General features: G+C 56.4%; 9 protein-coding genes and 1 non-coding gene across 10 annotated transcripts; 5 read left to right on the top strand and 5 right to left on the bottom strand.

Annotated features, from left to right (window-relative positions):
- Positions 1 to 403: 403 nt before the first annotated feature.
- L226DRAFT_617788 (uncharacterized protein) lies at positions 404 to 2,646 on the top strand (the record flags this gene model as incomplete). Its single annotated transcript, XM_067687086.1, has 5 exons — positions 404 to 499; positions 559 to 618; positions 671 to 823; positions 883 to 2,068; positions 2,126 to 2,646. 5 exons carry the CDS (start codon positions 404 to 406, stop codon positions 2,644 to 2,646), a joined length of 2,016 nt encoding a protein of 671 aa, XP_067528532.1.
- Positions 2,647 to 2,660: 14 nt separating this feature from the next.
- Positions 2,661 to 4,786, bottom strand: L226DRAFT_517654 (MFS general substrate transporter). Its single transcript, XM_067678521.1, has 7 exons — positions 4,458 to 4,786; positions 4,226 to 4,397; positions 4,054 to 4,174; positions 3,856 to 3,997; positions 3,287 to 3,793; positions 2,892 to 3,221; positions 2,661 to 2,831 (listed from the first exon to the last, which is right to left on the bottom strand). The coding sequence occupies exons 1-7, from the start codon at positions 4,646 to 4,648 to the stop codon at positions 2,804 to 2,806; spliced, it is 1,491 nt and encodes a 496-aa protein (XP_067528533.1). The 5' UTR covers positions 4,649 to 4,786; the 3' UTR covers positions 2,661 to 2,803.
- A 515-nt stretch (positions 4,787 to 5,301) lies between these two features.
- Positions 5,302 to 5,373, top strand: L226DRAFT_t291. Its single transcript has one exon. It is a non-coding gene; the product is annotated as a tRNA-Glu (tRNA).
- Positions 5,374 to 5,680: 307 nt separating this feature from the next.
- L226DRAFT_576794 (laccase) lies at positions 5,681 to 7,708 on the bottom strand (the record flags this gene model as incomplete). Its single annotated transcript, XM_067685446.1, has 9 exons — positions 5,681 to 5,742; positions 5,801 to 6,035; positions 6,098 to 6,307; positions 6,359 to 6,613; positions 6,672 to 6,927; positions 6,979 to 7,042; positions 7,095 to 7,329; positions 7,396 to 7,464; positions 7,520 to 7,708. 9 exons carry the CDS (start codon positions 7,706 to 7,708, stop codon positions 5,681 to 5,683), a joined length of 1,575 nt encoding a protein of 524 aa, XP_067528534.1.
- A 1,439-nt stretch (positions 7,709 to 9,147) lies between these two features.
- On the bottom strand, positions 9,148 to 12,318 carry L226DRAFT_496191 (uncharacterized protein). The gene is made up of 5 exons (XM_067677547.1): positions 12,123 to 12,318; positions 11,792 to 12,019; positions 10,466 to 11,738; positions 10,200 to 10,411; positions 9,148 to 10,141 (listed from the first exon to the last, which is right to left on the bottom strand). The coding sequence occupies exons 2-5, from the start codon at positions 11,954 to 11,956 to the stop codon at positions 9,257 to 9,259; spliced, it is 2,535 nt and encodes an 844-aa protein (XP_067528535.1). The 5' UTR covers positions 11,957 to 12,019; positions 12,123 to 12,318; the 3' UTR covers positions 9,148 to 9,256.
- Positions 12,319 to 14,197: 1,879 nt separating this feature from the next.
- On the top strand, positions 14,198 to 15,172 carry L226DRAFT_444676 (uncharacterized protein; the record flags this gene model as incomplete). Its single annotated transcript, XM_067674867.1, has 3 exons — positions 14,198 to 14,346; positions 14,434 to 14,795; positions 14,862 to 15,172. Coding segments are annotated over 3 exons (822 nt in total), but the record flags the coding sequence as incomplete, so codon positions are not given.
- Positions 15,173 to 15,980: 808 nt separating this feature from the next.
- L226DRAFT_617792 (MAD-domain-containing protein) lies at positions 15,981 to 18,642 on the bottom strand. Its single transcript, XM_067687087.1, has 7 exons — positions 18,515 to 18,642; positions 18,212 to 18,456; positions 17,617 to 18,155; positions 17,263 to 17,557; positions 16,977 to 17,214; positions 16,545 to 16,924; positions 15,981 to 16,484 (listed from the first exon to the last, which is right to left on the bottom strand). The coding sequence occupies exons 1-7, from the start codon at positions 18,627 to 18,629 to the stop codon at positions 16,167 to 16,169; spliced, it is 2,130 nt and encodes a 709-aa protein (XP_067528537.1). The 5' UTR covers positions 18,630 to 18,642; the 3' UTR covers positions 15,981 to 16,166.
- An 80-nt stretch (positions 18,643 to 18,722) lies between these two features.
- L226DRAFT_541090 (uncharacterized protein) lies at positions 18,723 to 21,445 on the top strand. Its single transcript, XM_067682003.1, has 14 exons — positions 18,723 to 18,972; positions 19,026 to 19,073; positions 19,130 to 19,159; positions 19,210 to 19,260; positions 19,312 to 19,387; positions 19,456 to 19,471; positions 19,524 to 19,530; positions 19,589 to 19,598; positions 19,656 to 19,752; positions 19,808 to 19,861; positions 19,913 to 19,946; positions 20,002 to 20,613; positions 20,681 to 21,097; positions 21,153 to 21,445. Exons 1-13 carry the CDS (start codon positions 18,801 to 18,803, stop codon positions 21,061 to 21,063), a joined length of 1,590 nt encoding a protein of 529 aa, XP_067528538.1. The 5' UTR covers positions 18,723 to 18,800; the 3' UTR covers positions 21,064 to 21,097; positions 21,153 to 21,445.
- L226DRAFT_555666 (uncharacterized protein) lies at positions 21,171 to 22,865 on the bottom strand. Its single transcript, XM_067683071.1, has 3 exons — positions 22,788 to 22,865; positions 21,914 to 22,728; positions 21,171 to 21,862 (listed from the first exon to the last, which is right to left on the bottom strand). The coding sequence occupies exons 1-3, from the start codon at positions 22,850 to 22,852 to the stop codon at positions 21,318 to 21,320; spliced, it is 1,425 nt and encodes a 474-aa protein (XP_067528539.1). The 5' UTR covers positions 22,853 to 22,865; the 3' UTR covers positions 21,171 to 21,317.
- A 1,201-nt stretch (positions 22,866 to 24,066) lies between these two features.
- L226DRAFT_617795 (uncharacterized protein) lies at positions 24,067 to 27,470 on the top strand. The gene is made up of 7 exons (XM_067687088.1): positions 24,067 to 24,134; positions 24,196 to 24,884; positions 24,944 to 25,906; positions 25,963 to 26,090; positions 26,145 to 26,266; positions 26,319 to 26,589; positions 26,646 to 27,470. The coding sequence occupies exons 2-7, from the start codon at positions 24,201 to 24,203 to the stop codon at positions 27,274 to 27,276; spliced, it is 2,799 nt and encodes a 932-aa protein (XP_067528540.1). The 5' UTR covers positions 24,067 to 24,134; positions 24,196 to 24,200; the 3' UTR covers positions 27,277 to 27,470.
- The last annotated feature ends 82 nt before the right edge of the window (positions 27,471 to 27,552 follow it).

Raw genomic sequence — 27,552 nt, forward strand, 5'->3', positions numbered from 1 at the left:
GAAGTTGCAGGAAGATGAACTATCGCCTCCGTGGTCGGGGCATCAGAGCCGTCATCTAGGAACGGCCTATGCAGCGCGCCTGTCTGCAAAGTCCGCATCGGCGACTCGTATCACGCACGTTCGTCGCGGTTCATGCATCGCGTCCGGTCACACTCCCCGAATGATCCTTGATGGACCTGAATGTGGGGGCGCAGGATGCACAGAGTGAACTGCCGTCTTCTCTTCTAGCACCGCGGACTGCTACTTTTGGACCCAGACTTCCACAGCCGTCTCTCAAGGTCCGCTTCCTGACATATTCGAGATGGATATGAGTTGGTCGTCGTTTTATCCCCTTCCAATCACTCTCACTTCCACCCGTCACCTCACTCAGCTTCTCTCCCGCTAGCAGCATTACAACGCCAACATGCAACCTCTCAGACGACATAATACCAGACCTCAGCGCCCCCGGTCCACACCATGGTCAAGACGGCCTGAATTTTCAAGGTCACACGATATCGACGTGAGTTGTTCCCTCTCCCTATTAGCACAGCGCTATTAACTGAACCTAACTCATGCTAGTACGAATCAGTACCCAAGTTCAAGGCTGGGGAGGTCGGCGACGTCGTGGTAGAGATGGAGGTAATCATGCAGTACCCTTTGCTCACATATACCTTGACCTACTCGGCAACAGGACTCCGGACCAGTCTCTCCGACATCAACAAGTGCATCCGCTCGAGGGGCAGCCGCTGTGGACGCGTGGATGGACTGTGCTACCGCCCTCAAGGATCATGACGAAGCCAAAATGCAAGGATGGAAGGAAGAGCTTGATGCGCATCTTGTCTTCGTGAGCATTTTTGCTTTCTCGAAACCACTTTACTTTGTTCACGAGCGCGCTCTCAATAGGCCGCCTTGTTCTCAGCCATACTCACCCCCTTCAACGTCGAATCGTACAAATTCTTTCTGACAGGGACACAGAATGGCGACCCTCCCCATCCGTTTAATGCTGTTCTCATCAACGCACTCTGGTTCTGCAGCTTGATATGCAGTCTCGCCGCTGCGTCAATCTGCTTGCTGGCGAAGCAATGGCTCAACCAATACACTACTGGCATGGCAGGCGTCTCTCCCGAGATCGCTCGTCTCCGCCAGTTCCGCTACGACAACTTGAAGAAATGGCGCGTCGAGGGCATCATGATGCTGGTCCCCATCCTTCTGCAGGGCGCCCTCGTTCTCTTCCTGATCGGTCTGGTCGAGTTCCTGCTGGCATTGAACGCCAAAGTCTCCGCGGCCGCCATTGCCCTCATTTCCGCCTTGCTCGCGTTCATTCTCTTCACCACCCTTCTCCCCACCTTCAAGCCCGACTGCTCGTATCAGTCCCCGCAAGCATGGGGCGTCTTCGTTGTCTTCCAGGCGCTGAAGAGACCTGCTCGTGCTCTTGCGGCATCCATATCGGCCTACGCTAGCCAGCTCGCGATCCCCCACGCAGACGGACAGCTTCGCCGGTTCCGTAACAGGCTAGCCCAGAAGGTCGTCCGGAGACTGAAGAAGTTCGCGAACAAACCGACCACTTACAGCTGGAAGGCGCACGAGAGGATCCTCATTGACGACAAGGATGCGATGCTCGACCGCCACATGCTCGTCGGGGCCGACGCGACGTTCCTCGACGACAGCTTCCTGCGCAACGTCGTTGAGCCATGTCTCAACGATATGCCGCCTGCAGCGGCGGTGCAGTGCTACTACCGCATCATGGGCCACCGCGCGGATCGCGTCGTGGGCGGGGTCTACTATTTCGACGAGAACGGCAGCTCGCGCGCGGAGTCGCTGGCGATCCTCACGGACATCACCCTGGACACGCTGGAGAAGATGCGCTCTGACAACGTCTCCATCGAACATCCTATACGTACACTGAAGACGTTGGAGCCGCTCCTCGTTCGCTCGCTGCCCCTGACCTACTGCCACTTCTGTCGCGTGATGCTGTCGCTGCTGGACGACAGGGATGCGACAGTGCGTCACTTGGCCTTCTCGATCCTGTACCAGCAACTGTCGAGGAACCTCGACCTCGCCGAGCAGCACTCGCCAGAAGGCTGCCATGGTGAGCCAAAGCCATGTTGCGCGCATCGCGCTTGCACTGACTTGTGTGTATTCGCAGACCTCGGCAAGATAGTGGCGTTCATTAGCAACGCGCGCACGGACGGCGACACAAAGCACTTCCTCGACGCCTGCGATCTCGTCATCTGCCTCGCGACACTGCCCGGCGCCGAGTCCGCAGACCAGATCACACACCTGCGGGACACACTATCGCACCTGCAAGACTTCTTCGAGACGCCTCTCTGGAAGAGCGAGCCGCGGCTCCTGTACCCCATCTCGCGGATTGCGCCCCACCTGGTCTCGTTGCAGAAGCGCTACCCGCACCTCCTCCCGGCGGAGCTGGTCGACGTGCTTGGGGACGTCGCGGAACAGGCGAAGGGGCTCAACAGGGACGGGAACTGGGAGGACAAGGTCATCATCCTGGAGACGACGCTGGAGGAGCTGAGGGTGCTCAAGCAAGCGAGCTCGACGCAGTCCACGCTGAACGAGGAGCTCCGTACACAAATGACGCGGCGGCCGTCGCTCATGCGCACTCCTCTGGGGATGCTGGACGTTGATCATGAAGTTCGTGCGAGTGTATGAGCGAGTGCACGATCCACTGTCCGCATTTATATATAAGGTATGATACAGATATCTAGTGTAGGTACATGTAAGTTCTCGTGCTCTCAGTAGTAAGTCATCTTAGATCGTAAGTATACTCCTAGCTATCGTATACCCAGCATTATTTTCCTGTCCTTCGTTACAAGTAGTACCTGAAGTGCGGGTGCCTATACAATGTATAAGTCTGTCAGCGTCGTCCCATTATACGGAAGAGATAGAGTACGCACCTATCACCCAGATCGCCCAGATCCTCCCCAATCAGATCATCTTGCTTGTTCCGCTTGACGTGCTCATGCGCGTCACGATCGCGCTTCTCGTTATCCCTCTTGTAGCTATACCACAGGGCGGTGCCCGCAATGAGTGCGCCGGCGTAGCACCCAATGTTGATGGCATGCCCTTGCACGTAGCGCGGGGCCCACTCCGCACGGTAGATCTGGCCCGACACCGCGCCTCCGATGTTTCCAAGGGAGAAGACAAGGCCGACGGCCGCAGCGCGCTTGTTCGATCCTGCGACGTTGCTGTTGAGCCACACCCAGCAGATGGACACCGGGATGAACCTGCACAGGGTGGGAATGTGAGTCATGGCATGCTCAGACGGCTCTAGAGCGGGTGAATAACGCACATGAACATGACGAAGAAGAACATGATGTAGCGCACGACGAGGTTCTCCACCGCCATGAGCACAATCAGCGCCACGACAACCACGATGATGGCAGCAACGTAGTGGTAGAACAGGTGACCGTAGCGGTCCGCCGTCCAGCCCGCGGTGAGCACGATGAAGAACCCGACTCCGTACGGCGGGCACGCCATGAGCGTCGCCCGCGTTCCGCTGTACCCCAGCCCGGTCACGACGGACGGCAGCGAGAGAATGACGCTGTAGACGGGGATGTAGATGGTGAGGTAGACGAGGCCCCAGAGCCAGGTGCGCCAGTCGGTGAACGCGGAGCGGATCTGCTTGCTGCTGAAGGACTCGCCGGCCTTCTGCGCATGGTCCGCCTCGTTGGCGAGCAGTACAACGCGCCTCTCATCTGGGGTGAGGAAGCTGGCGGTCTCCGGATACGAGGACATGAAGACCGCCGTGATGAGGCCGAAGCCTGCCGTGATGCACCCCTCGACGATGAAAATCCACCTGGTGGATGTCCGAGCGTCAGATGTCACTCGAGCAAAAGGGAGGAAACAAATGGTGCTTACTTCCAGCCCGCGATTCCGTGGGTCCCGTCGAGGGCATGGATTGCCGTGGCCAGAAGACCGCCGAATGCACCCGTGAGAGATACGGTCGAGTAGAGGATTCCGAAGCGTCGGCCAAGTACCGTCCGGGGATACCAGCAGCTCACTGCAAAAGATTCCGATGTCAGATCAGGGTCCGTGTAGGAAGACGAGCGTACTCACTCCAGTATACGATACCGGGAAGGAAACCAGCCTCGCAGAGGCCGAGAAAGAACCGAATGGCCAGTAGTCCTCCTGCGGTCTTCACCGTAGCGAACAGCGCACATACCAAACCCCAGAGCACCTGTTACCCAGGCTTAGCCGTGTACTAGGGATTCTCCCTTGTGGAACTCACCGTGAGGATTGGGATATACCATCTCGGACTGACGCGCCGGATGATGACATTCGACGGCGTCTCGAAGACGACGTATCCGATGAAGAAGATGGACAACGCCCAGTTGTACTGGCCGCTCGTCAACTGTAAAGACTTCGCAAGTCCGAGGACCTTCGCATTGCCGATGTTCGCTCTGCAGTGCGGGCGTCTTCAGTGAATCTGATCATGCGCTGCAAAGCTCGCCCGAACGTACCTGTCGATGTAAGATGCTAGATAGAGCGCCACCGCGATGGGCAAAATATGCCGATCCACCTTCCGCCATGTCCTTTTCACCAACACTGGATCCAGGTGCTCAAGCTCAACCCTGGCGGCCTCCTCGTGTTCGCCCTTGGACTTGAGCGAGGACGGGTAGCTTGACAAGGACGCGTCTGCCTTGACTGTCATCTTGCGGAACGATCGTCGATGAGAACGTGGAGGTGCCTGCAGCAAGTGGGCTGGGAGAGAAGCTCGAGCATATCCAGCTCCGAGCGACGCGCTATAAGAAGCGGCTGGCTCAGGTCCGTCCCAAGGTCCATATCTCTAGAAAATTTCGTTAGCCTGTCGCGTAGAGCAGATAGCAAGCAGAGAAGTAACTGACTTTATGATGCAATATTGCGCCGGCTGGCGCGATGTTGTCATCCGTCCGGAGGCGCACGCAATCCGCTCTCACTCAGGCGCCGTTTGCGCAAATGTGCCGCAATGCAACGCTGGCCTCTCGACTCGGGTCTCCTGCTTTTCTTTTAACCACTTTCCGGTCGCTGCATTGATTGAACCTTAGCATTATTGGAGAGCGCAGACCAGGTCCCTGCCAAGTCCCGTCGCGCAACCGACGTGATGACGGGAGGATCGCTCAACTTCAGTGACACCGGGCTCGGGTTAGGCTAACCCGGTACATCATTCAATCAGCGGTCTCAGACAAGAACGAAGTTGAGAAGTTGCGCAGTAGGGACTTAGCCATCGTCACTATCAGAGCGAGTTGCAGCAAACCAACTTGTCCTGTTGTTCGGCAAAGCCTTGTAAATAGCATATTGTATTTTATTGTTATTATGTAATAACAGTCCGATATGGTGTAGTGGCTAACATTATCGCCTCTCACGCGATAGCCCGGGGTTCGATTCCCCGTGTCGGAAGCTTTTTTCCATCTCACTCCACTTCCCCAGTCGTGACCTTCTAGACTAACCTCGTCCTCTATCTGTATATCTCGGCATGCAATCCGTAGTGCGGCAAGTTTCCCTTCCCTAGCTTGTGCGCGATATATGTCATTGGCACGATAAGATATACGAACATCACTCCGAATACAAAACGCGGTGACTGAGACCTCAAACAGTCCGATAGAAGAACGAGAGGTATAAAAGAAGAGTGTTTGTCGAAAGGGAGCGAATTTGTGTAAAGATTGGATGGAGCCTTGGAACTTGAAGATTTGCCGCAGTCAGCTGTTCATCGCCCGAGTCCATCTGGATATGCCGCACTATAGGTAGGACACAGGGCATCCCAAGCAGCTACACAAACGGGTCAGCCGTCAATCGCTGGAGTTATGAGCCTCGCAACTAAACTCACATGAAGGCGTGTTGTCAGCCGAAGCATCAGCCGTGTCCTCGCTCAGGACTATAGCGAAGCCAGCGTCCAGATGGAAGTCGATATGGCAGTGAAGGAACCACGGGCCGGGGTTGTTCGTCGTGAACCGGATCGTGACGTTGTCTCCTGCAGTTCCGGTGCTGACGGTGTCGCGCTGGGGCGGGTTGTCGTAGTTGTAGTCGCTGCTTCCTGCGCTGCGGACGACGTAGAAGGTGTGCTGCGGGCTCACAGGTTAGCGGTCCAGACACCACTGGACTCCTCAGAATCTGGAGCACTTACCCCGTGCAGGTGGAAGGGGTGTGGGGTTCCTGGGGCATTGGTGGAAGTGATAGGGAAGGAAAGCTCGATGGACGAGTTGGACGGGAGGGTGTATACGCTCCCGCTGGGCAGGAGGTCCGCCGCCGTCTGGGCACCGCTCATGATCTGCAGGAGGACAGGGACGGTTGGCGGGATGAAGGGCTCGCCATTGATGAAGAAGTAGGTGCCATTCTACGGACACGGATCAGATAACGCAGCTGCGACGCGCGGAGGGCGACTCACGAAGTCGAAGTCCAGATTCAGAGCATAATCGACACCGCCCTCAGTCGCGTTACCAGGGGCAGCAAGATTCTCCAGTGGGACAAGATCCGTCTCAGCGAGCGGGATGGAACTAGTGAGCGTTGCAGCATCAGGTTCAACCGCGTCGGCGCCACTGTAGCGCAGGATGGCGGAGTTGACGCCTCCATCCGTTGTGACGGTACCGGTGTTCGGGATGGCTTGAATCCAGTAGTTATCTACCGCTTGGTCTGCAGTGAGCTGTAAAGGCCTTCAGAATGGAACGGACTAGGTGAGGTTGAGCGCGTTCGGCACTCACAACGAACGAGTATCGCTGGCCCGCGTAGATCTGGATCGAATCCACAGTAAGTGGCTCGACATTGACTCCGTCAACTTCAATGACGGTGAAGTTGTGTCCCTGAATATAGAATGTGAAGTTCGGGTCGCACGAGATCGAGACCAGGCGGAATCGGTAGCGAGAGCCCTGCGTGACATTGACGACAGCCAGAGTAGCATCGGCGTCGCCTCCGGCCGCGCGGCCTAGTCCGTTGATGAGTACCGAATCCGCACCGGTCCTACAGACAATGTCAGGTCACAACGTTGTATGATCGATGCAAACGACGCACGGGAACTGAGCACCGAGACGAGCGGCAGTGTGGTACCAGTCAGCCAGCGTGATCACGGTGGTATCTACGTATATAGTGAGATCACAACTCGTGAGACCATCGAGGGAGGAACTCACCGTCATCCACGTCGTACATCGACAAGTACGGATCGTCAGGGTCATAGACGACCATCGGGCCGCGCAGGCCGTCGCAGTACTGGGTCGACAAGTGGCTATGGTACCAGAAAGTGCCGGCCTGGCCTGTCGCAGTAAAATCGTAGAGGAAGGAGTTGCCTGCCGAGATGGGGCACTGGTTCACGAACGCCGGACCGTCGGCCCAGTTGGTACCTTTCTGGAAGAAACCATGCCAGTGCTGTAAGGGTACGTAGATCAGATACCTGCGTGTAAGAGAGTACTTCAAGAGCGGTCCGTGACTCACGATCGTTGTGGAGGTGAGCATGGTGGAATTGTCCAGGTCGTCGATCACGTTGATCTGGAAGTTGTCGCCCTGGAAAGACATTGAATCATCGCTGGGACATGAATGTTCAGGTCTATAGACGCACCTTGTTTCCGGAGATGAGTGGTCCCGGAAACTGCCCGTTCACGACGACTGCTGCCCGAGTAAATCCATCGGGCGAGATGTCAGCGTCTGAGATAGTCAGGTCCGTGGATGGACCAATAGCACCCGCCGAAAGGCGCGCCAACGCGAGGCCAGCAACGGCGAAGTTTGCAAAAGAACGAGAAATCCCCATAGGAGACGACAGTGAACGCAAGGCAGTAGATGCAGAAGGAATTGGGGAGTAGTGAACGAAAATCAAGTTGCTTGGACCTGGAGATGAGAGGAGTGAGGCATTTTATACACACAGCCGTAGACGTAACGAAAGCAATTCCCTGGTCCCAGCGCCAGCGCAGCCTTCTACCCATCACGGTGTCATCGATGTACCACGAAACGCGCAGTCAAGGTCGTCTGCAAAAATCGCGCGCGTGTACGGTCCCGCAGCGCCGGCTAGCAAGACCTGTACGGAGAAGCCAGAGTTGCGGGAGGCTGCGGGTGTCCCGCCCCCGCTCATCCTGCCCAGAATGAACATGGTTTCCGCATCATGCGAAGAGCGGGGGTTCGGTTCAGGTGCCGGACCGTGCCACTACTAGATGCCGGAGGACACAGCTGGCTCGTCTGCGGCGGCTCCTGATGCATCTCGCCAAACTGAGGCATTTTGAACGACAGTTCGCAGCCACGTCCCATTCGGTGCCGCGGATAATAACGGCATTCTGCATCTGTACAACCTGAGATGCCGGCGGTACGCATCAGAACGGCGACTGCGGAGAGAAGTCGAAGATAAAAATACGCACTTGGAACAAGGATGCTGTACCGATATGGCCGTTTGTATAGGACACGGCATTCGCGGATGAGCTGCGCACTTGTCATGTTGCGCCCCTCCGAGGTTCGCGTGAAGGACATGCGTCTGCTGGTGAAGGCAGAATCGTACCGAAGCTGAGGTGTGAATACATTTGCGGAATTGCAGGCTTAAGGCTATCTGTACGATTGAGGAGTGCTCGGTTGATAGCCAGGGAAGGAGAACTCACGACGCAGGTTGAATGAGATCATACCTGATCTTGCCTTTGAACTCGATGAGCACCTGGAAGTACCAAACTTCCTAGTTCATATTGCAGAGGAATCAGTTCGTACTGCTTTTGGATGAAAAAAAAGCAGGACAGCGCATGTAACTCTAAGCGGTAGTATGATGTGTAGTAGCCGCCAGGCTGTGAGGCCGTTGCATGCCGTTGCCGGCGTAGTTGAGGTGGCAGTGATGACTCCGAAGCTCGGACCCCATAAGAAGGGAACGCGAGGTCCGGCAGGACACCCTCGAGAGCGCGGGTAAGTACGACCACCGCTAGAGATGCGTATGCTAGGCCGCTGAGAGAGTCGACGACTGCGATCAAAAGACGACCGCAGCCCGGACAGCAGGATGGAACTCCTGGACTGCTTTGCCCACAGAGCCAGTGTGCATCGAATTGTAAGCAAGACATTTCGTTGTCATTGAAGTTGTTGTCGCGATTGTTGCGGTTGTTGTCAAGTTGTGGTGGTTCTCTACTAGTACTAAGACTAGAGCCGTCCCGAAAGCGAGTGTTGGCGGTCACGTGCCACGGTCTCGCCGCTGAGGCCTGAGGCCAGGACACGCCACGATCAAATACCGCAGTTAATAGCAACGAGATGGATACAGTGTATAGAGGAACGAAACACAACATGATACAAGACAAACAGTATCCGTACGATACTCGACCCGCCACAGAACCGTCACCTAGTCATCCTCGCTCTCCGTCGAAAATCTGACCGACTTTGGCTCCGCCACGCGCTTCTTCGTCGGTGTGGCCGGGGATTTCTGTTGTGATCGGGGGAGAGGTAGTGTGACCGCACTAGCTATACGCACGGGCTTTTCTTGGAGGCGCACCCGCTTATTGCTCGAGCCGGTGGTCTTCGTCTCGCCCGGGCCAGAGAGCAGCGGTGGCCCCACATAATTGGCGGGGATGCGGTCGCCCACCTTGTCGTCCTTCGGCCATGTAAACAACTCCGGGTCCAGATAAGACTCCAGCAGCCGGACGATGGGGAAATGAGTGGTCACGTTCTTCCAATCTCGCCAATCCTTCTTGGACGGTTCGAAGTCGTCCTCCGTATTGTCGAACATAGAATCAGGTTCCTGTCCCGGTAAATTCATGTCGTCGGAAAAATTCAGGCGCCTCTTGAGGGTGCCGTCCGGGGGCGGGCGGGGAGGTGGGGGCATCTGTGCCCGTGCCTGTGCCTGCTGTTGCCCCTTCCCCTGTTCGAGAGGCTGCTTGTATAAGGTGACAGTGCGATGGGACTTGAACCAGGACAGGAGCTTCTTGATGAGGTTGTCCATGGGTCCATCGAACTTCAACTCCAATGCCTCGTCCCGGTCAATCATCAGCCTGCCAGTTTCGATGGCCGTCCGCTTTGTTGCGCCGCATATCAGCCTGCCATCATCGGCCCGGGAGTACTGGTCGAAGAATGCATCGAGATAGTCGGCCACCGTGATATCACTAACGTTGGACTTGAGATAACGAGCGGCGTGGTAGATCAGGACATAGAGGAAGGACTCCAGCTCATCGCAAATTTCAATGGACTTTCCTCTAGAGAGGAGGGCGACGGACATGTATTGCCACGTACCCTGGGCGAGGTGATCAGATGAGAAGGGTGGTGAGCTTCTAAAAGAGGTGTCCACATACCGTACGCTCCGGCTGCCGTCCCTGAACCTTCCCGACGGGCTTGTCGGCGATTGGCTTGGACATCTCCCAGTCGGCCAGAAGGCCCGACCACTGTACGGACCACACATTGCTTGCCTCGTCGTGTAGGACCTCCGGATAGATAAGGATGTTGCCACCGCTCACATCCCGATGGAGAATAGGACTCTCTGTGTCAGTGGCAGCCTTGTGATGCGCTGTGCAAGACGATGTAAGAGCGAAGCCAATGGCACGGATCAAGCAAGACTTACCGAAGATGCATTGCAGGATGATGAACACCAGTTGTTCCCCCGTCTTAACATCGCGCAGCGGCATCGCGACTTCTTCAACGACGAGCCGATAGTGCTTGTGGATCCGCAGGGGGCAGTCCTCGCGGAATGGAGTATCAGCTCCATCGAGACCCTTCAAGGATGGAATGTCCACGCCGGAGTCGTCCTCGTCGATCCGCTTCCGCTTCGCGCTTGAGGTTGAGGAGGAGGAAGGGCGAGTGGGGTCGGCTTGTTGAGACGGGCCCGAGGCCGTCGGACTGGGCGGAGGGTTCTTGAGCTCCCACACAAGTGACGTCAACGTCGTCTGGTCCTGGATGTCCCCATGACAGACAACGGTAGGCACGTTGGGAACTTTCGCCTTGTTCAGCTTCGCCAGGACGTCACCCTCCTTCTCGAGAAGAAGGTAGTATGCTCGCCAGGCGTCTTTGAGCCACACGAAGCGACCGGTTTGGCAATCCAGAGCGACATAACCACGAGTGCCTCGCCCGAGCAGGTGCTCCGCGCAGAACACGGGCTTGCAAACGAGGAAGTACTTCATCGTCTCGCCGTCCGGAACCTCGAGCTTGTACCTCGGCCACTCCTTGGCCAGGCTTTCGCGAAACATATCGCGAACGTATTTGAAGGTGTAGGGAGCCTTGGGAGGAGCATCTAGCGGGCCCTCGGCGTGGGCGATGTCGTCTGGGTTGGGAGCGGCAGCGAGGTCCATCGCCTTGAACTCCTCATCGCTATCGGATAGGCGGATGGCGGTGGGGTCGATGCCAAGCTGTTCGTCGGAACACTGGGAGATGCGCCACAGGACGTCGCAGAAAAACTCCCAGTCCTCGTAGTAGTCGATGGCCTCGGTGACGACGGCGCCGGAGTGGTCCCAGCGGAGGAAGCGACAGATGCGCCCGACGATGATGGGCATGAAGACGGCCTCGCGGTGCTGGGCGAAGAAGACGAGCTCGGCATAGGAGATGATCTGACCGAAGTTCTTCGTGCGCTGTGTGGTCTTTCTGACCGTCACACCGCCCCGGACCGTCACGTCATCGAAGAAGGGATCCTGGCAGTTGGAACCGGATTTCCATGCCTTGAACTCGACGGGCATGAGCTGGTCGGTCCAGTGAGGCTTGTTGTCGATGGGAACCATTCCGTCACGCCAGAAGGCGGCATCCAGCTTCTGCTTGGCCTTGTCGATCTCGGAACTGTCAGACCTCAGATGGCAGGAGCCCATCTTGAGCCCCGGCACGAGGTCGTTCTTATTGATGATGTCAATCTGGTGGTCTCAAGGTCGGTGAAGGAGGAGGGCAAGAAGAACGTCAAACTCACGAAGGTCTCTTGCAACTCCGGCTCGCCCATCGCGTTGGCATCCTTCAGCTTCTCGAACGGGTTAGCGAGGAGGCACGGCTTCGAACAGGCGGAGGAGGGTGGGGGGCGGGGGAAGTACTCGTCGGCGAACTCGGATTTGGTGTTTCCGATGCACTTGCTTGTCATATCTTGTGCTTTGAATTGTCGAACCTGAAGGAGGTTGCCAGGGCGTTGGTTGCGGAGAGAGCCCTGCTCATGCGAACTGTAGTTAGCCTTGGAGTACGGGGTGTCGCCAGTGGCAGCGTGGTCGGCCATGGTGACCGACGTAGAGACAAGAAGGGGGCGGACTTACAAGAAGGAGGCAAGGGCTGGGCTTTTATGAAGTACGTGCGGGTGGTTGGGGAAGACGCGTGGCACCGTGATCTTGATTAATAGCGGGCCACTGACAAACGTGTCGCACAATAGCGATCTGGACAAAGGGACAAAGGTAGAGTGGCGGAGCAAAGCCAATGGACGCAGATGATGGCGGTTCTAGTTCAAGTTGGAATTGAGGCGACATGCCATATCGGGGCACAACATGAGGCCCGCTTGCCGACGGCTAGCGGCAATTTGGCGCCTGCTTACCTGTCCACTCCCGGCCTCTTCCCCCTTCCTCGCAGAGGCTATGGGGTATGCGTGTTCTTGCATGATCATCAAACTATTTGATTTACAGTCGAGAATGTCAGAGATGACTGGAACCACAACGACTCAGTCTATTTCCTGCGGGCGGCTCGTGGGAACGCGGTGGTTACAACCACCCAGATCACACAGCCACCTGGGCTCTATGGTCTCGCCTGGCCTTTCGTGGCCCACAGCCCATGCCATCGATGCGCGGAGTCATGAGCTTTAGAACAATGCTTCCGATTGGATGCCGGCATTGGTATTTCGTCCATGTGTGATCCGAACTGGCTGATGAAATGACTCCTTAGCAGGAATACGTGGCCGCCATAAGCCGTGCTGCGGTACTTGCTGCAGCAGTGCTTTGCCGTGGGATCGTTGTAGGAACATTCCTTTGTGCCTATTCTTGATTGTAAAGGGAACTGACACCGCCGCGAACCATTCAAGTTGTCGGACGGCCCATGGAAACCACCCTCCGAACCACCCCTCACATTTCTCGACACCATATCTCACAAATACACATAGATGTGCGAGTCCGAGGACAAAAAAAAACAAGAAACAAGTTGCCAGCTGCAGAGTCACGAACTTCTGCTGGAAACTCTAGTCTCCCGGTTAGCTATTATGGGTCGTGCCCTCTCATGAAGGCTCTCTGAGTCCCGGCCTCGCGCTCCATCTCGTCCTTCATCTTCATCTTCTCTCCCCCTTCTCCGTTCTTCTGGAAGAGAAGCCGGCGTTGAGGTCGTACTGAGACCTGGTCGTTGGGGGGAAAGCGAACTCCAGCCCAAATATGCATGCGACGGGCCTCGCGGAACTCGGCGCTCAGTGGCCGTGAAGACCTGCGAGGCGACAGTGAGCAGTGATGCTTGCACTAATTTTGGACGATAAGTTACCTGCTGCAATCTAAAAAGACGCTTCTATTGATTCGCTTCGTCTTGCAGCTTGCAACACTGCAACGAATGCATCCTTTTCTCGAGGCCAATTTCGTGCATTCAAAAGGTGAGCATTATGTATTTTCATGAGGTCCAATCTCTATCCCTTCGTTGTTTCCCAGAAGGATGCTTTCTTTGCAGTGTTGAGCTTATCGTCGCCGACCGCCTCCCACCCTGCACGCGGCATAAGTTCCTCCCGGTTTGGGTCCTGTCGAGCGTCACGCACGCCGCCCTCCGTCACGTCCTTCAGACCCTTCATGAGCCCTTCGTTCTCGCTGCGCAAGCGATCCATGGCAGACTTGCTCAGGTCCTCCCACTGCTGGGCTGGCTTGTATAGAAGAGAAAGGATGCGAACGCCCAGTGAGGAACATCATGGGGGTGGACCCGCGCCAATCTCACCGCGCAACCCGAAGTGTCTGCTCAACCTCTGGTTCGGCTAACGTGACTTGTGTGTTCCCTGCGCATAGCTTGATTCTTCAACGCGCGAACTTCAGCTGAGCACGGAGTTCCTTCGATGCCTCTTGCGCCTCAGCCGCACACGTCCACCGTCCAGTGATCCTGATCGCGGTGCTGGAGGACTCTGGCAAGAGTGCGACGTTGGATCCGTTCTGATGCGCATTATTGCGGTGAGAGCCTGCTCTCCGAATATTGTGCTGGGAAAGATCTGTTAGGAACCCGGCGTGTACAGCAAAGTCTTCAGGAGGAGTATCGACTCATCGTGGCATGTGGCTACCATTCTTGTTGGTGGCAGTGCATCAGCGCCAGCAACCGACACAGGCTCCTCCTCCTCCTCCTCCTCCTCCTCCTCCTCCCACTCTTCCTTTCCACCCCTCTCCCTTCAATGGAAAGCAGACCCAGGTTGAAGGATCCGGCGAGCGAGCGGATTCCACAATACGGCCACGTGGTGATCTGCCATCCGGGACTTGACCGTATTTTGTTCGCTTTTCCTGGTTTTGATCCCGTCCCCCCTCCTCCATTCACCGTCCATGAGTCCTCCGCGGCTCCCGAATCCTCTGTCGCTCATGAGGATACCTCCAAGTCTTCCTTCGTTGCGGCCTTGGGAAACACATCTCTCAGCGGCACCGGTGGTGTTAACCATCGGCTCGTCTTGGACTCCTGTCGCGTTATCACCAATAACCAAGACGGCTATCTGAAGACCGACATAGGTGGCGCCAAGCGGGTGCTTGCCACCACTATCACCTTGCCCTGCGGCGTCTACTACCTGCATCTCGCCAACCCGCTCACTCGCACTTGCTACAAGATCGTGGCCGATTTTGCCGCATGGAAGTTTCCCCTGTCGCTCCCCGCTCATTGGCAACGTTGTCTGAGCAGGGATGACAGGTCCCAATTGCAGTATTTTATGACTGTGTCACCGTCGAGTATGTCCGACGCTGTGAAGAATGCCGATGCTAAGTGTGTCGTCTCTGGGTATGAGCACTGTATGCTCGCTCATCTATCTCTCAAATGCGCGCGCACGTATCTGATTTCAACCTCCTTTGTGGCAGCGTTGCAGACCGCGCACCTCTTGCCCGAGGAGGAACATGCCTGGTTCGACATGTGGCGCATGGTTAACTACTGTCTCAACGACAAGGCTGGGATCAACGACACGGCGAACGGCGTGGCTCTGGGGAGCGATATATACCTTTGCCTCGATCGAGGCGGCTTTGTCTTCTATCCGTGCGAGCCTCACGATCACATCCTCTACTTCGTCATCTCGGAGGTCGACTATGCACAGCTACTCCACCGTAGACCGGTGACGATACATAAGCGCGTGTCCGACGCATTTCTCTATGCTCGTTTCGCCTACAACATCATCACAAAACTCTACGATCCCAGTTTTTGGCAAGATTTCGCCTACCCCGTTCCTCACGCAGCGGTCACCAAGGTCACAAAGCAGAAGAAGACGGGTTCTAGCGGCCAGGCAACACAACTCCCGGACATTCAAGAAGGGCCATGTGAGTTGATGTCTAATACTACGTGATACAGACATTCACACATCTTTTGCACACAGCGGCCGGTGATACGACTGGAGCAGCCGCCAATGACATTGAGATGAACGAAGATACAGAGGAATCACCCGATAAGGACGCAGGTTGGACACGTATGGGAAACATAGCTTCATCGCGCATATAGTCACTGATGCTCGATAGCTGCAACTGCCATGCAAGACTCCCCACAACATCCAGACACGTCGACCTCGATTGAATCGTTACCTGAACTCATCCAAGAGACGGAGGAAGACGAGGCGTTTGATAAGATTTGGCATGAGCGTTTCCCAGGTTATCGTATGTTTCTGTTCCCACAGATGTTGCGTATGACTTGTGCTGATACTTGCGTAGCCGACGTTGAGCATCCACCTGACACTAGCGACATTCAAATCTGGAGTCACCCTGACAACCCGCGTATTGCAAGGCTCATAGAGGCATACCGGACAAGTCACCCCCAGATCGCTATGTCTTCGGCTGGGCTGCCGCTTCATGATACTACTCCGGCTTTCCACTTCGATGATTTATGCAGATGAGTAAGCTTTGGTAGAGGAAGGCTTCAGCGTATGTATTACCATCACGTTTTGACCATGATAGACTACTGTAGTTCCATTCCACCGATAGTACGATAGCTAAGTTGATAGTAGTATACGGCGCGACAAGCACTCGACTCGCCCCTTCATCGCAGGTCCGATACCCCTGCTGAAAGCATGTCCCACAACGCAACAGTGGATAGACATGAGAACAACGTACAAATTACATAGTTACAACAGGTAATAACACCGTCCAAAGCATAACCGTTCGGACACGCGTGTGCGAACAGCTCTAAAGCTCTCCCCGTTCGCGTTCCATCTTGTTCTTCTCATAGCACTCGAGCGTGATGCTCGCCAAGAAACCCGGTATGCACTGTTCCTGCTCGACCCAGTATCGCATCAGCTGCGGGAGATCCTCCGGTCCACCGTCGCCTTGTGCCACGAGCTGCATCTTCATGTTCTCTCCCTGGCCGTTCGGCTGGAAGACGAACGCGGCGTTCAGGTCGTACTGAGACGTGACCCGGACCTGGCCGTTGGGATAGAAAGCGAGCTTCACTCCAAGGATGGAGGCGATGGCCTCTCGGAACTCGGCGCTCTTGGCCGTGAAGACCTGCAAGGCGACAGTGAGCACTGGCAGTCATCGACGCGCTATGTTCGCACGGCGCGTTACCTGCTGCAACCGCAAAAGACGCTTCTCCTTCTGCTTCAGTTCGTCTTGCAGCTTGAGCTTGTCATCGTTGACCGCCTCCCAGCTCGCACGGGGCACAAGTTCCTCGTGATTCGGGTCCTGTTCGGACCCACGCGCACCGCTCTCCTCCAAGTCCTTCAGACGCTTCATGAGCCCTTCGTTCTCGCTGCGCAAACGGTCCATCGCAGCCTTGCTCAGGTCCTCCCACTGCTGGGCGGGGTTATCCCGAAGGGAAAGAACGCGAACGCCTGGAGGAAGATGTCGACCCGCGCCGATCTCGCCGCGTAACTCGAAGAGTGTCTGCTCGAGCTCGTCAATCTGCTCAAGATGCTTCTCTGTCTCCTCTTCGGCCTCTTTGAGCTCTGCGCGAGTGCGTGTGAGAGGGGGATACACCTCGACGAAGACATCACATACCCTTCTGGGCCTCCTCTTTCGCAGCGCGCTCCTTCTCCAACTCAGCCAGTAGCTTCTGCTTGGCCTCAAGATCTTCAGCAACGATGGGGTGAGCGCGAATGTCCTGGAGCTCCTTCTCAAGAGTCGCAACGGAGGCTTTGTAGTCCTTGACCAGCGCCTCGAGCTGCTGCATAGGCTTAAGGGTTTCGTTCTCGGACTTGCCCTCGCCGTGAGCAGCCTCCTCGGCGTTATAGCTCGCCTATCGACGGTGAATGACATGGCGCACGATCTACGGGGCTAGACGTACCAGCATTGCTTGCAGAAAGCTGACCTCGCGCTCGGCTAATGTGACCTTGTGTTCGCTGCGCGTAGCTTGATCTTTCAAGGCGCGAACCTGAGCACGAAGGTCCTTCGATGTCTTCTGAGCCTCAGCCTCGCGCGCCTGCAGTTCAGTGATCTCCTGCTCGCGGTGCCGGAGGAGGGCGACATTGGATCCGTGCTCTTCCATGAGATGCGCATGCGCTAATCGGAGTGTAGAGAGGCTCTGCGTGACAGACACGGGGGTCTTCGAAGGGCTCGCTGGTTCCGCGGATGAAGACGCCCTGCCAGTGTGGCGACGGTTTGGTGACAAGTGGCGTTACGACAAAGAAGAAAGACGCACCATTCTGCCCGCTCCTTTCTCGCGACCTCCAGCTCCGCCTGAAGCTTCACAACCTGCTCGCGGAGTTCATCCGCACCGCGCAGCTTGCGCTCCAAGTCGCGCTTCTGCTCTTTCAGCACCTCCACGCTGGTCTGCTTCTCGTGCAGGATGTTGAGCTCGGCGGTCATCTTCGCGTTCGCGCTCTCGAGCTGGCGCATATAGTTGGCTTGCCGATGGAGCTCCTCGCGCACGACCGACCAGTTCTCGTCCTGCGCATTCTGGAGGGTGAAGCTTTCCTGTGCTGCGCTGAGCTCGTCGAATTGCATCTGCAGCTCATCGAAAGCACGCGCTCGCTCCTCGGACAGCCGCTTGAATTCGCCAAGTTCGTTCTCAAGTAAGGAGACCTGACGCGTTAGAGTTGTAATTTGCGCTTTCTGGGTGGCAATCGTCTGGGCCGTGCTCCGCGAGAGGGCTGAATGTTCCTCCTCGAGGTCTGCATGCTGCTCACGGAGAGTTAAGAGGGAGCTACGCAACGTTCGTAGTTCACTGTCAGCTTTCCTCTGCCCATCGTGCTATCAGTAGAGGCAGATGTGAGAGGGTTTTGTACTGCACACACCTTCTCCTCGAGATACTCCGCACGCTCGCGTTCCTTCGCTTCCCTCTCTTCCGCCTCTCGCTCTGAGAAGTATCGCCTGTCTCCTTCCAGTCTCTCCACGAGGATCTCCTTCTCGCGAAGCTTGGTCTCGAGCTCAAGCTTCGCCATTTGGGCCGCCGCGACTTGCCGCTCCAGCCCTGCGTGTTGCATAGTAGAGGAGAAGGCCTGTGTCCGCTGCTGTCTCTTAGCAGTCGAAAGCTGTGGGTCTGTCAACGCGGGCGTGATGAGTGTCGCTGCCGCGTGTTCGCTGCATTCGCCACTCACCGCGCTCCAGCTCCGCCTGCAGGGAGTCGCGCTTTATCGCGCCGCTACGTGGCATTGACGAGAGAAAGCGGCTCGACGAGTTAAGGGGCGTCGAGAACTTGTCGCCATTGCTCATGGTGGTGGTCAGGAGGAAGGGGCGGCGCGTGTCGGACGTAACGCGCACGCCGCTCGACGCGTCGAGGACGCCGGCGCTCAAGCGCCGACGCACGGTTTCCTTTTTGCCACCACTGCCAGTGCCTCCTCTCTCCATCTGCGGCATATATCCTCTCCCACCAGCGCACTCACGATGAGCTCCGACTCCGAACTGACTGAATTTGAGGACGACGAGGAAGTTTACACCAGGTCGAAGGCATCGAAGGGAAAGACGAAGGCGAACGGAGACTCTGACTCGGGCTACAGAATACGCGGTGCTCTGAAGGTTCCCCGCGCGACGACGTATACGTGCCAATCCCTATACGGTGCGCATATTAATGTCTCAGACCATATTCTTTGACTCACAGCGCGTGAGCAGAGCAGATACACGCGCAGGATGTTGACTTGCAGCCCGACTATCAGCGCGGTACGTTCTCTTCCACTCGTGCGGTGAGCTGTCGTTTTACAACTGTTCAACCACAGCTGTCGTTTGGCCTGATAACAAGCAAGTCGGTGAGCGGATCTCTGCTGCGGTTGCACGTGCATACACTGAAGTGCTGCAGGTCTGATTGACTCTATCTTCCGGAACTTCTACGTCCCCCCTGTCATCTTCGGTCAGTGCGCGTCATTGCCGACGATATGCGCTCTCACCTTTCGTGCTCTAGTTGTTCATTTCTCGGACGATGGTGGAGAGCGACGCGTGTGTGTGGACGGCAAGCAGCGTTTGACGTCAATCTATAGGTGAGCTGTTGCGTTCTGAGACTTTTGGACATATGGAGGCTCATCAGTTGTCATTCGCGTATGGGAAGGTTCATTGGCGGAGAAGTAAGTGCTGCGTCTTAGCCATGCGTTGTATCCCATACTGACGCGCCAGCAGATTCCCTGTGAGTCACAGATTACTGTAGCAACGTCTGACAGCTCATCTTTCATGCTCTCGGGTAGACAAGGATCCGTACGTTACTTCCGAAACATAAACATGCGGTTATTGGTGTTCAAGTTGAGTCTGCAGGTTTACTGGCGAGAAGTTTGTATTCAAGGACACGGGCAAGATCAAGGCGAAGCTCCTACCCGAGCGTTACAGGAAGCTCTTCATGAACAAGCAAATAGTGCGTGATGACTTATTCACCTGCCCGCCGATTTCTGGCTGACATCGTCCACCAGGTTTGTATGGAATACCAGGACATCACACCCGCGAATGAGAGAGAGATCTTCCAGGTATGTTTCATGAGAATCGGATCTATGAACCTATCTAACATTTGACTCCAGAGAGTCCAATTGGGAATGGCCCTCACCCCTGCAGGTTCGCGCTTGCTTTTCGTTCGTGTCGGGTGCGGCAAGCTCATCACATTCGTCAGAGAAACTTCAGGCTATCACCGGCCCTCAGGCAGACTTCGTCCGAGAGCTTCTCGATAATTACGTCGTCGACAAGTTGGCTGCAGACATCTCATGGGACGTCAGTCGCGCGAACGACTTCCGAGTTCTAGCAACAGCGGTATACAGTATCTCGAGATGGCCTCACCTGACCAGCATGCCGACCCTGAACGTTATCGAGAGTTGGTTGCAGGAGCCGGATGACCTAGACGACGAGTTCTGCCAGGACATACATGATACCTTCCGCATCTTCTGCGCCCTCGCGAAGGATGTTAAACTCAACAAGGTCTTCTGGCTACCCGGAGTCAAGAAGGTGGCTCCAATGGAGGTGCTGGCGATCGCTGTCTTGATCCATGCCAACAAGAAGAAGATGTCTATGGCCCAGCTCTCAGAAGCCATCGGGCTTATGAGAAAGGACATCAGAAAGACAGAGAAAGACATCAGGCAGAACAGCAGGATGTTCAAACTCGTCTTGACCTTTCTGAAGGAGCTCAGACCTTCAATGTTGACGGCTGAGAGTGGCACTCCTGCGGCACGGCAACAACGTACTGGCAAGAGGAAGAGAACGACGAAGTCACCCTCGTCAAGCAGTGATGGTAAGTTTCAATATAGACCGCCTCCTCCTGGAACTCGCTGCTCACATCGCTCGCGTGTCTTTGCCAGAGGATGCTCCGCCTGCCAAGAAGTCCACACCCAAGTCCAAACCCAAGTCTACGGCTCCCCCTCCTACGTCAGCACCACCCTCTACCTCGGCACATGTAGTCCCTTCGTCCGGTACCATACGTATTCCGCCTACAGGACCATCGGCAATGCGCGTTCCGGCTAATGCAAATCTTCCGCCGCGTCCTGGTCTCCCTACGCCTCCGACATTCTCTCAACGGCAGAATTCGCTCGGCGAGAACTTGATGGCTCGCATGAACACGTCCTCTCAAGCGGTACCTCGTCCAGTCCCCGGCGCATCTTCACAGTCGCACGTCAACGACTACCAGTCGAATCGCGCATTCCAGAACCCTCCAAGTGGTCCCGGACAGTGGCATGGGAGATGATTGGCATACCATCGCCTCTGGCCTTTTTGTGCAGGTGCGTCGTATTCGTTGTTTCATACGCTCGCACACAATCTTGATGTCGTTTCCAGCATACCTCGTCCCGCATTGTCTTGTAATACTTATGATGTCTGTTTGTCTTAACTCCTCTTCTCCGTCTGACGCGACGGTCTACACAAGCCTGGGTATATGCTGCGTTCTGGTATAGTAGACTGTTCGACTCGTCGTCGACCCCCCGGTACCGACCTCCAACCATGTCAGCCGTAGCTGTCACGCCACCAACTACCTTGGAAGCGTAACTGCATCCCCGTCACGTCTCGGATGCGCCTGAGCACTGTTGTGAGAGGGGTGACGAGTCCATACGGCCCCCTTTCTGGCGCCGCGTACAGCAGTGCTAACGGCACGACGACCGCGCCTTCCTCCGCCGTGCCCTCTTGCGCCGACGTGACCAGCGCTCCTGCATCTCCTCTTGCCGCGAACCTGATTGAATTCTGCCCAGGTGCGGGGAAGATAGCCCACTCGCGCGCCGTCTGGCCGCCGATGATGACCGTGGCAGGCGCGCCATTGACGACGCCGTCGCGGTACGGACCAAGCGGCCTCTCGACGTTGGGATCGCGGACATGCATCGACACTGCTGCGCCTCTCTCCAGCGTGCCCGGGTACGCATGCAGCGTGACAGGGTTGTCGCTCGCCTTGGACGCCATGCGCATAAGCGTCCAGGAGAGAAGGTGTGTGTGTCCATCGTCATAGCGCTTCGAGTGGTGTGACGACCCCCGACCCGCGTGTCGTCCATGGTCAGTGCCTGGCTCGCAGTCAGACAGAACGTATACTGGGCGAGAGGCGTCGTACTTACTGTTGCATGGGCGGATGAGGGCCTCTGCCGCGCACGCATGTCCTACGTCGTACTGGTGGGACCGGGTGAGCGACTCGCGCAGCCTCAATACTTGCGCATGGTGCTGCTGGAGTCGTCTCTGGACGAGGGGCGAGACCTCCTTCTGGCCTGTCTTCTCCAACTCCGCGTAGATCCTTGCCTGCTCGAGTTCGGAGGCGCGGATCGTCTGCTCGACGACCTGGATCGCGGGGTTGGAGAGGGGCCGGCCTAGCTGTTGGATCGCCAGTTGCGAACTGCGGACACGACGTTGGTGAAAGCCGCGCGGTTTGAGTCGAGGGTGCATGGCGAAGCCCGAGTGCGGTACCACTGCCTGTCCGACTGTGATTCCGTAGAGCGCGTTCTCGTCGTCGACGGCATGCAGATAGGCCCCGAAGACCATGGCGCGCTGGGTGCCGGAGCAGAACAGGGGGTCGCCAGGCTCGAGGCGGTCTGGGACGGTGAGCTTGTCCGGGCTGTACAGGTCGAATGACGTCGCCGTCGTGAGCGGTTCTCCGATGAACAGGTGCACGGGGACGGCGCTCTGCATGAGATGTACCATCTCGAGGACCTCGACGTTCAGCATTGTCATGTGCAGGACGATCCCGAGGACATGGCGGTTACCCGGGATCTCGGTGCGATGTAAGCAAGGGACGATGGTGGCTCGGCATCCGTCTATCTGCAGGAGAACGCGCGTAATCTTGTTGAGAGAGGACTCTGCTGTCCGGAGAGCGGGATGGTTCGAGTCGATTGCCTCGTACCGCACCCGAACGGTGCGTTGATTGGGATTGTGTATGAACCTTGAGTCGCATGCTGTTGGGATCCTCCTCGAAGAAGCAAAGGCCAAGAAGTCGCTCACCAGTTATGACCCAGCTCTATCAGCTCATCCTGGACGCTGTTTGTACGTGCATGTGTGGGAGGCATCGTCAGGTGCGGGGAGAGCGTCGAAGCACCATTGTTCCCCACCTCGCCCTTTTTCTTTGCTCCTGCGGCTCAAGAAGCCTATCGGTGGGGAGATCGAGGGAGGCCTTCGGACGGATCGCGGTGCGCGTGTCATCGTCGGAGTCGACCGTTTGTCATGCAGCCTAACTCGTTGCGTGCAGCGCCTTCGGCCCCGGAAATGCGGAGCTGACTTCAATCTGCTCTCATCAGAGTGTCGAGTAGACTCCCGACCCGATCCGGAAACAAGATCGCTGGACGGCGAAGTACATGCCTACTCTGATTTGCGTTCGATTCTGCCTGGTATGTCTACATCGTTTTCGCACCGCAGCGCCCTGGTATTGTTTGGAAAGACCGCGGAGTGCCCCTCGGATGTTCGGAACAGGGTGGTGGGTTCGAAAATCCACCAGAAAGCCTAGTGCATCACAGGGGTGAGCACCGCCACTATTGTCTATTGTCTTTTGAAACCACTTGATCGTGTGGAGGATCGGGAAATCGGACGATGCGATTCTACATATCAGGTCCCGTTCCCTTCCAGAGCCTGCCGCCACCTGCAGACGATCTTGCATGACCCCGTGGGAGCTACAGCCATCAGCAAAAGAACGGTCAGCTTGTGATGATCGTTTGACTCTTGCAGATTCGCTGGTGAGCAACTGAACATGCAGCTTTTGTTGCAGTAAATAAACATCTCACCAATGAGCACGTAAAACAGGTGTGATCACTGTACATGCATGCGCCCCCATCGAGCACGAGCTCATCGTTTGTCCTTCCTCTAGACGCCATCGATGGGTCAAGCTATTATCGTACAATGTAGAGTACGGGTGCGCCACTAGTCCCCGCTAGATTGGACTTATCCTATCCATCTCATCCCGCGGGGACGCAGGCTCTCAAGATCCCAGCGTGCATCGGGAGACGCAGTCTACTCCTGGGCGGCGGCGAGGCGGCCGTCGGGATCGAGCAGGGCGGCCATTGGAAAGGCGGACTCCGAATATTGTAGGACGCGCCAATGGTATGGGTATCATGCACATGCAAGTTCATTGAAGCGAGCGATTTCTGAGTCTGACGTGGTGTTCAACTCACCTTGAAGGTTCCTCTGATAGAGGACTCCATGAGGCGCGAGCAGTCTGAACCACGCGATCACGTGGCCCTCCGTTCCAACCCGCGTCATGTGCGGCGCCTAACTTCTTCTTTCACCACCACCAGCCTTGACCACCGCCACCACAATCGCAGCCTGATCGCAGCCTGAGGTTAGTGTGGACAGTAAGAGGTACGACTCTGAAATAATCCTAACTTCACCAAAGCTCACCTACGTACATTATATGCTACAGGTACCATGCCGTCGAAGCCACTAGTCGTCATCCTTTGTCCAGAGCAGTTCGACCTCTTTCTCAGTGTCTATGCCGAGCAACTCGATGCTCTTGAAGAGAAGCTTGAAATTCGCACAGCGAACACTCCGGAGCAAGTGCGACGCTACCTCAACAGCACAGTGAGGCCCCAAGCATTCATTGTCGCCGACGCGTTCATCACAACTCCGTCATACCGCGACGTCCTCATCCGACTGGTCGACTATGCACGCATCGGCGGAACTGTCATATATGCCGGTCTTCTCAGTAGTCTCTCGACTCCCTCTTCCTTGAGTGATAACTTCGAGCACGCATGGAAGCTCCCGTGGCGAACCGGCCCTTACCATCGCGAGACGGTCGACTTCAACGCTGTCAGAGGTATCAACACCAATCATGTGTCAAAGAAGTATAGCATGAAGGCCCTCTTCCTCGCGAACGTTGAGCGCCAACATGCTGTCTACCTCGAACCTGCCGATATCCGTCGCGTCGAGGCCGGACCACACGGCCGTGATGTGTACGAGACGCCTGCTGCGTTCGCTCCTGTTGGACGAGGTTTCTTGGGTTACATCGGCGACGTCAATGGGGAACCGGGTACGACCAAGCTTCTCCTGGCAATGTGTTTGCGACGCGATGCACGCCCGCCTGCCACTCTGGGGACTGGTGCGCCTCCGACGGTATGTCATCAGCCACAACGAGCTCTCCCTTGAGAAAGTTCTTATGCACATTTGCGCAGGATATCTCCAGCGTCATGAACTCGGCTGCAGCCGCCATACCTTCAGCTGTTCCTCTCAATAATCCTCGACGCAAGGTGTTGCTCTTGTCTCTCCAAAAATACGACTGGCACGATGAGGTCTACTCCCAGCTCTACCGAGCCCTCGCGCGGAACGCATATCTCTCCGAGGTTTGCAATCCCGCTGATGCTGTTTCTGCGCTGTCGGAACCTTCGCTGCCGGACGCGGTCATAGTCTCGAACGCCGCGATTACGGAGAAATCGCAAATCCATATGAACATCCTGCAGAAGCTCGTCGAGTACACGAAGAACGGAGGTACTCTCATCTTTGCCATGTCATTCAGCAGTTTCCTCCCTCCACTCAAGGCACGCGAGTTCTTCCAGCGATGGGGACTGCCATGGGACGCGGGTAGTTACTTCCGAACGACCTTTGCGCTCAACCCCGCAGGAGTACCCCGCCCCCTCTCCGAAAGCGCGCTCGTTCCATCGTTCAGTATGAAAGCGCTGCATCTGAAAAACGTCTCTTCGGAATCCGGTGTTTACTACGCCACTCCGGACTCTCATATCGAGTCGCACGTGTTCGCCCCAGATGAGATCAGTCCGGAAGAGGCGACCGAGACTCCTGCAGTCTTCGCACCGGTCGGGCGTGGTTTCCTTGGATACGTCGGCGACGTCAACGGAGAGCAGGGTTCCACCCGGCTGATCCTTGAGATGTGCGGCGTGCACATTCGTCCTGGCGACATGGGTCCGCGCAAGTTCTCGCAAAGCGTTTCAATAGGGCCCTCAGGGGAGATCACGCCTGATACACGGATTGAAGAAGAAGTTCCGTTGCCAGCACAACCTTCTCAAAATACGTCGACTGATCGGCCGCCACGCCCGCGTGAGGCGGAGGTGCGCGCGCGCGCTGCCGCCTGTGAGAAGGTGCGGAAAGAGAACATCGTGAAGGCAGACAGGCTGAAGGAGGAGGTGAGTCCTAGCACGCAATGGGCATCTCACGTGGTGACCAACATTTGCGCTTCCAGGGTAACGAGTTCTTCAAGCAAGAGAAGTGGGCACAGGCGGCTCAAAAGTACCGAGAGGCAGCATTGCTCGCCGGACCACAACCCGTTTATGTGTCGAACCTCGCTGCGGCGTTGTTGAAGTTGAAAGAGTAAGAATGGTATTCTCATCCGGCCATTGCTTGTCGTTGACTGGGAATTCATAGGTGGGATGCCGCCGACAGCGCTGCCTCCAGAGCTCTTCTGTATGATCCCAACCATATCAAGTCTCTATTTCGTCGAGCCCTTGCACGGAAGGAACGTGGGCAGTACCTGATCGCTGAATCAGGTGGGTATAACGCTGCCCTTCCAGATGTCAGCTTCTCACGCTGCCGTCGCAGACCTGTACCATCTACTCTCTATCGACAAAACCAACGAGCCCGCACGCGCCGAGCTCAATAAACTCCAAGCTCGACGACCCAATCCGGATGAAGAAATTGACGTGAGTGACGAGGACGCCCTCCGGGAAGCTCTCGAGATCGACTACTCGGACACCGACGAGCATACAGGCAACTTCGTCCCATGCAAGTTCTACAACCATGGCGGCTGTCGCAAGGGTGACACCTGCCGCTTCATGCATGCACCTGACTTGAGAAGCGTGCGCGATGAACTGTGAGTGTCCGCTTTCCTGGCAAAATCAACAGCGTGTGTTGACAGGACCTGCGCAGGGAGAGGAACGTTTGTCTCTCTTGGCTGGTGGGCGAGTGTTACCACGGAGGTCTGTGTCTCTATGCACACGACAAGACCTACCTTCCTGAGCACGGATGGTGGACCAGCGAGAAGCGGCTCCGTTGGGCGCGTGAGGCCTTCGACGAGGCCGTTGCATTGGACGCCATGGATGTCCCCGAGAGTATTCTCGCGGAGGCCATTAAACCTCTTCCTTGGCGTTACGATCTCTGGGTGCATCCTTCCGCTGGGGAGAAAGCGAAGGCCCTCCAACCTGCATCCGGATCTCGATCCTCGCGCAACATCCAAGCGGGTTCTTCGGCACAGACATCGTCATCGCGCGCAGGTCAGGGCTCTTCTCGCGCGAACCGAGCCTCAACACACTGGCCTCTCGGTGACGCCGGCATTAGTGCTGCATGCGGGGTTGACCCGGCACAGTGGGGAAACAATTCCGACGACGACTACGATTACGAGAACGAGGAGGAGGAGGAGGAGTGGGAAGACACCGACGACGAGATGGAAGAGCGGGGTCAATATTTCGGTCATACACGGGCTGAGTTTGAAGAGCTGATCTGCCAGGGCATCAAGCCGTGGGACGTGCTTCCGGGGTCGATTCCGTTCGGCGACTTGTGAGGCATGGGATGTACGTCGTCTTGAAGTATCACGAATTATCCAGCGGGCAATGCCATGGTCGATCGGAGAGAGGAGGAAGAACTGAAGGAATGACATACTATGGACTATATACTCGTTCTAATACATTTTCCCAACGATCTAGCTCTCTCTGTCTCCCCATGTCAGTCAGTACTCTCGAACTTGAAACTTCCAGCAGCTGGATGGACCACGCGGTCACGTGCATCTCCATCACATCCGCGTTCACTACAGGCGTCTAAGTACCTGTTCTTGCCACCT

This window comes from Lentinus tigrinus (genome assembly GCF_003813185.1).
Source record: "Lentinus tigrinus ALCF2SS1-7 unplaced genomic scaffold L226scaffold_80, whole genome shotgun sequence".
In the NCBI taxonomy this organism is placed as follows: domain Eukaryota; kingdom Fungi; phylum Basidiomycota; class Agaricomycetes; order Polyporales; family Polyporaceae; genus Lentinus; species Lentinus tigrinus.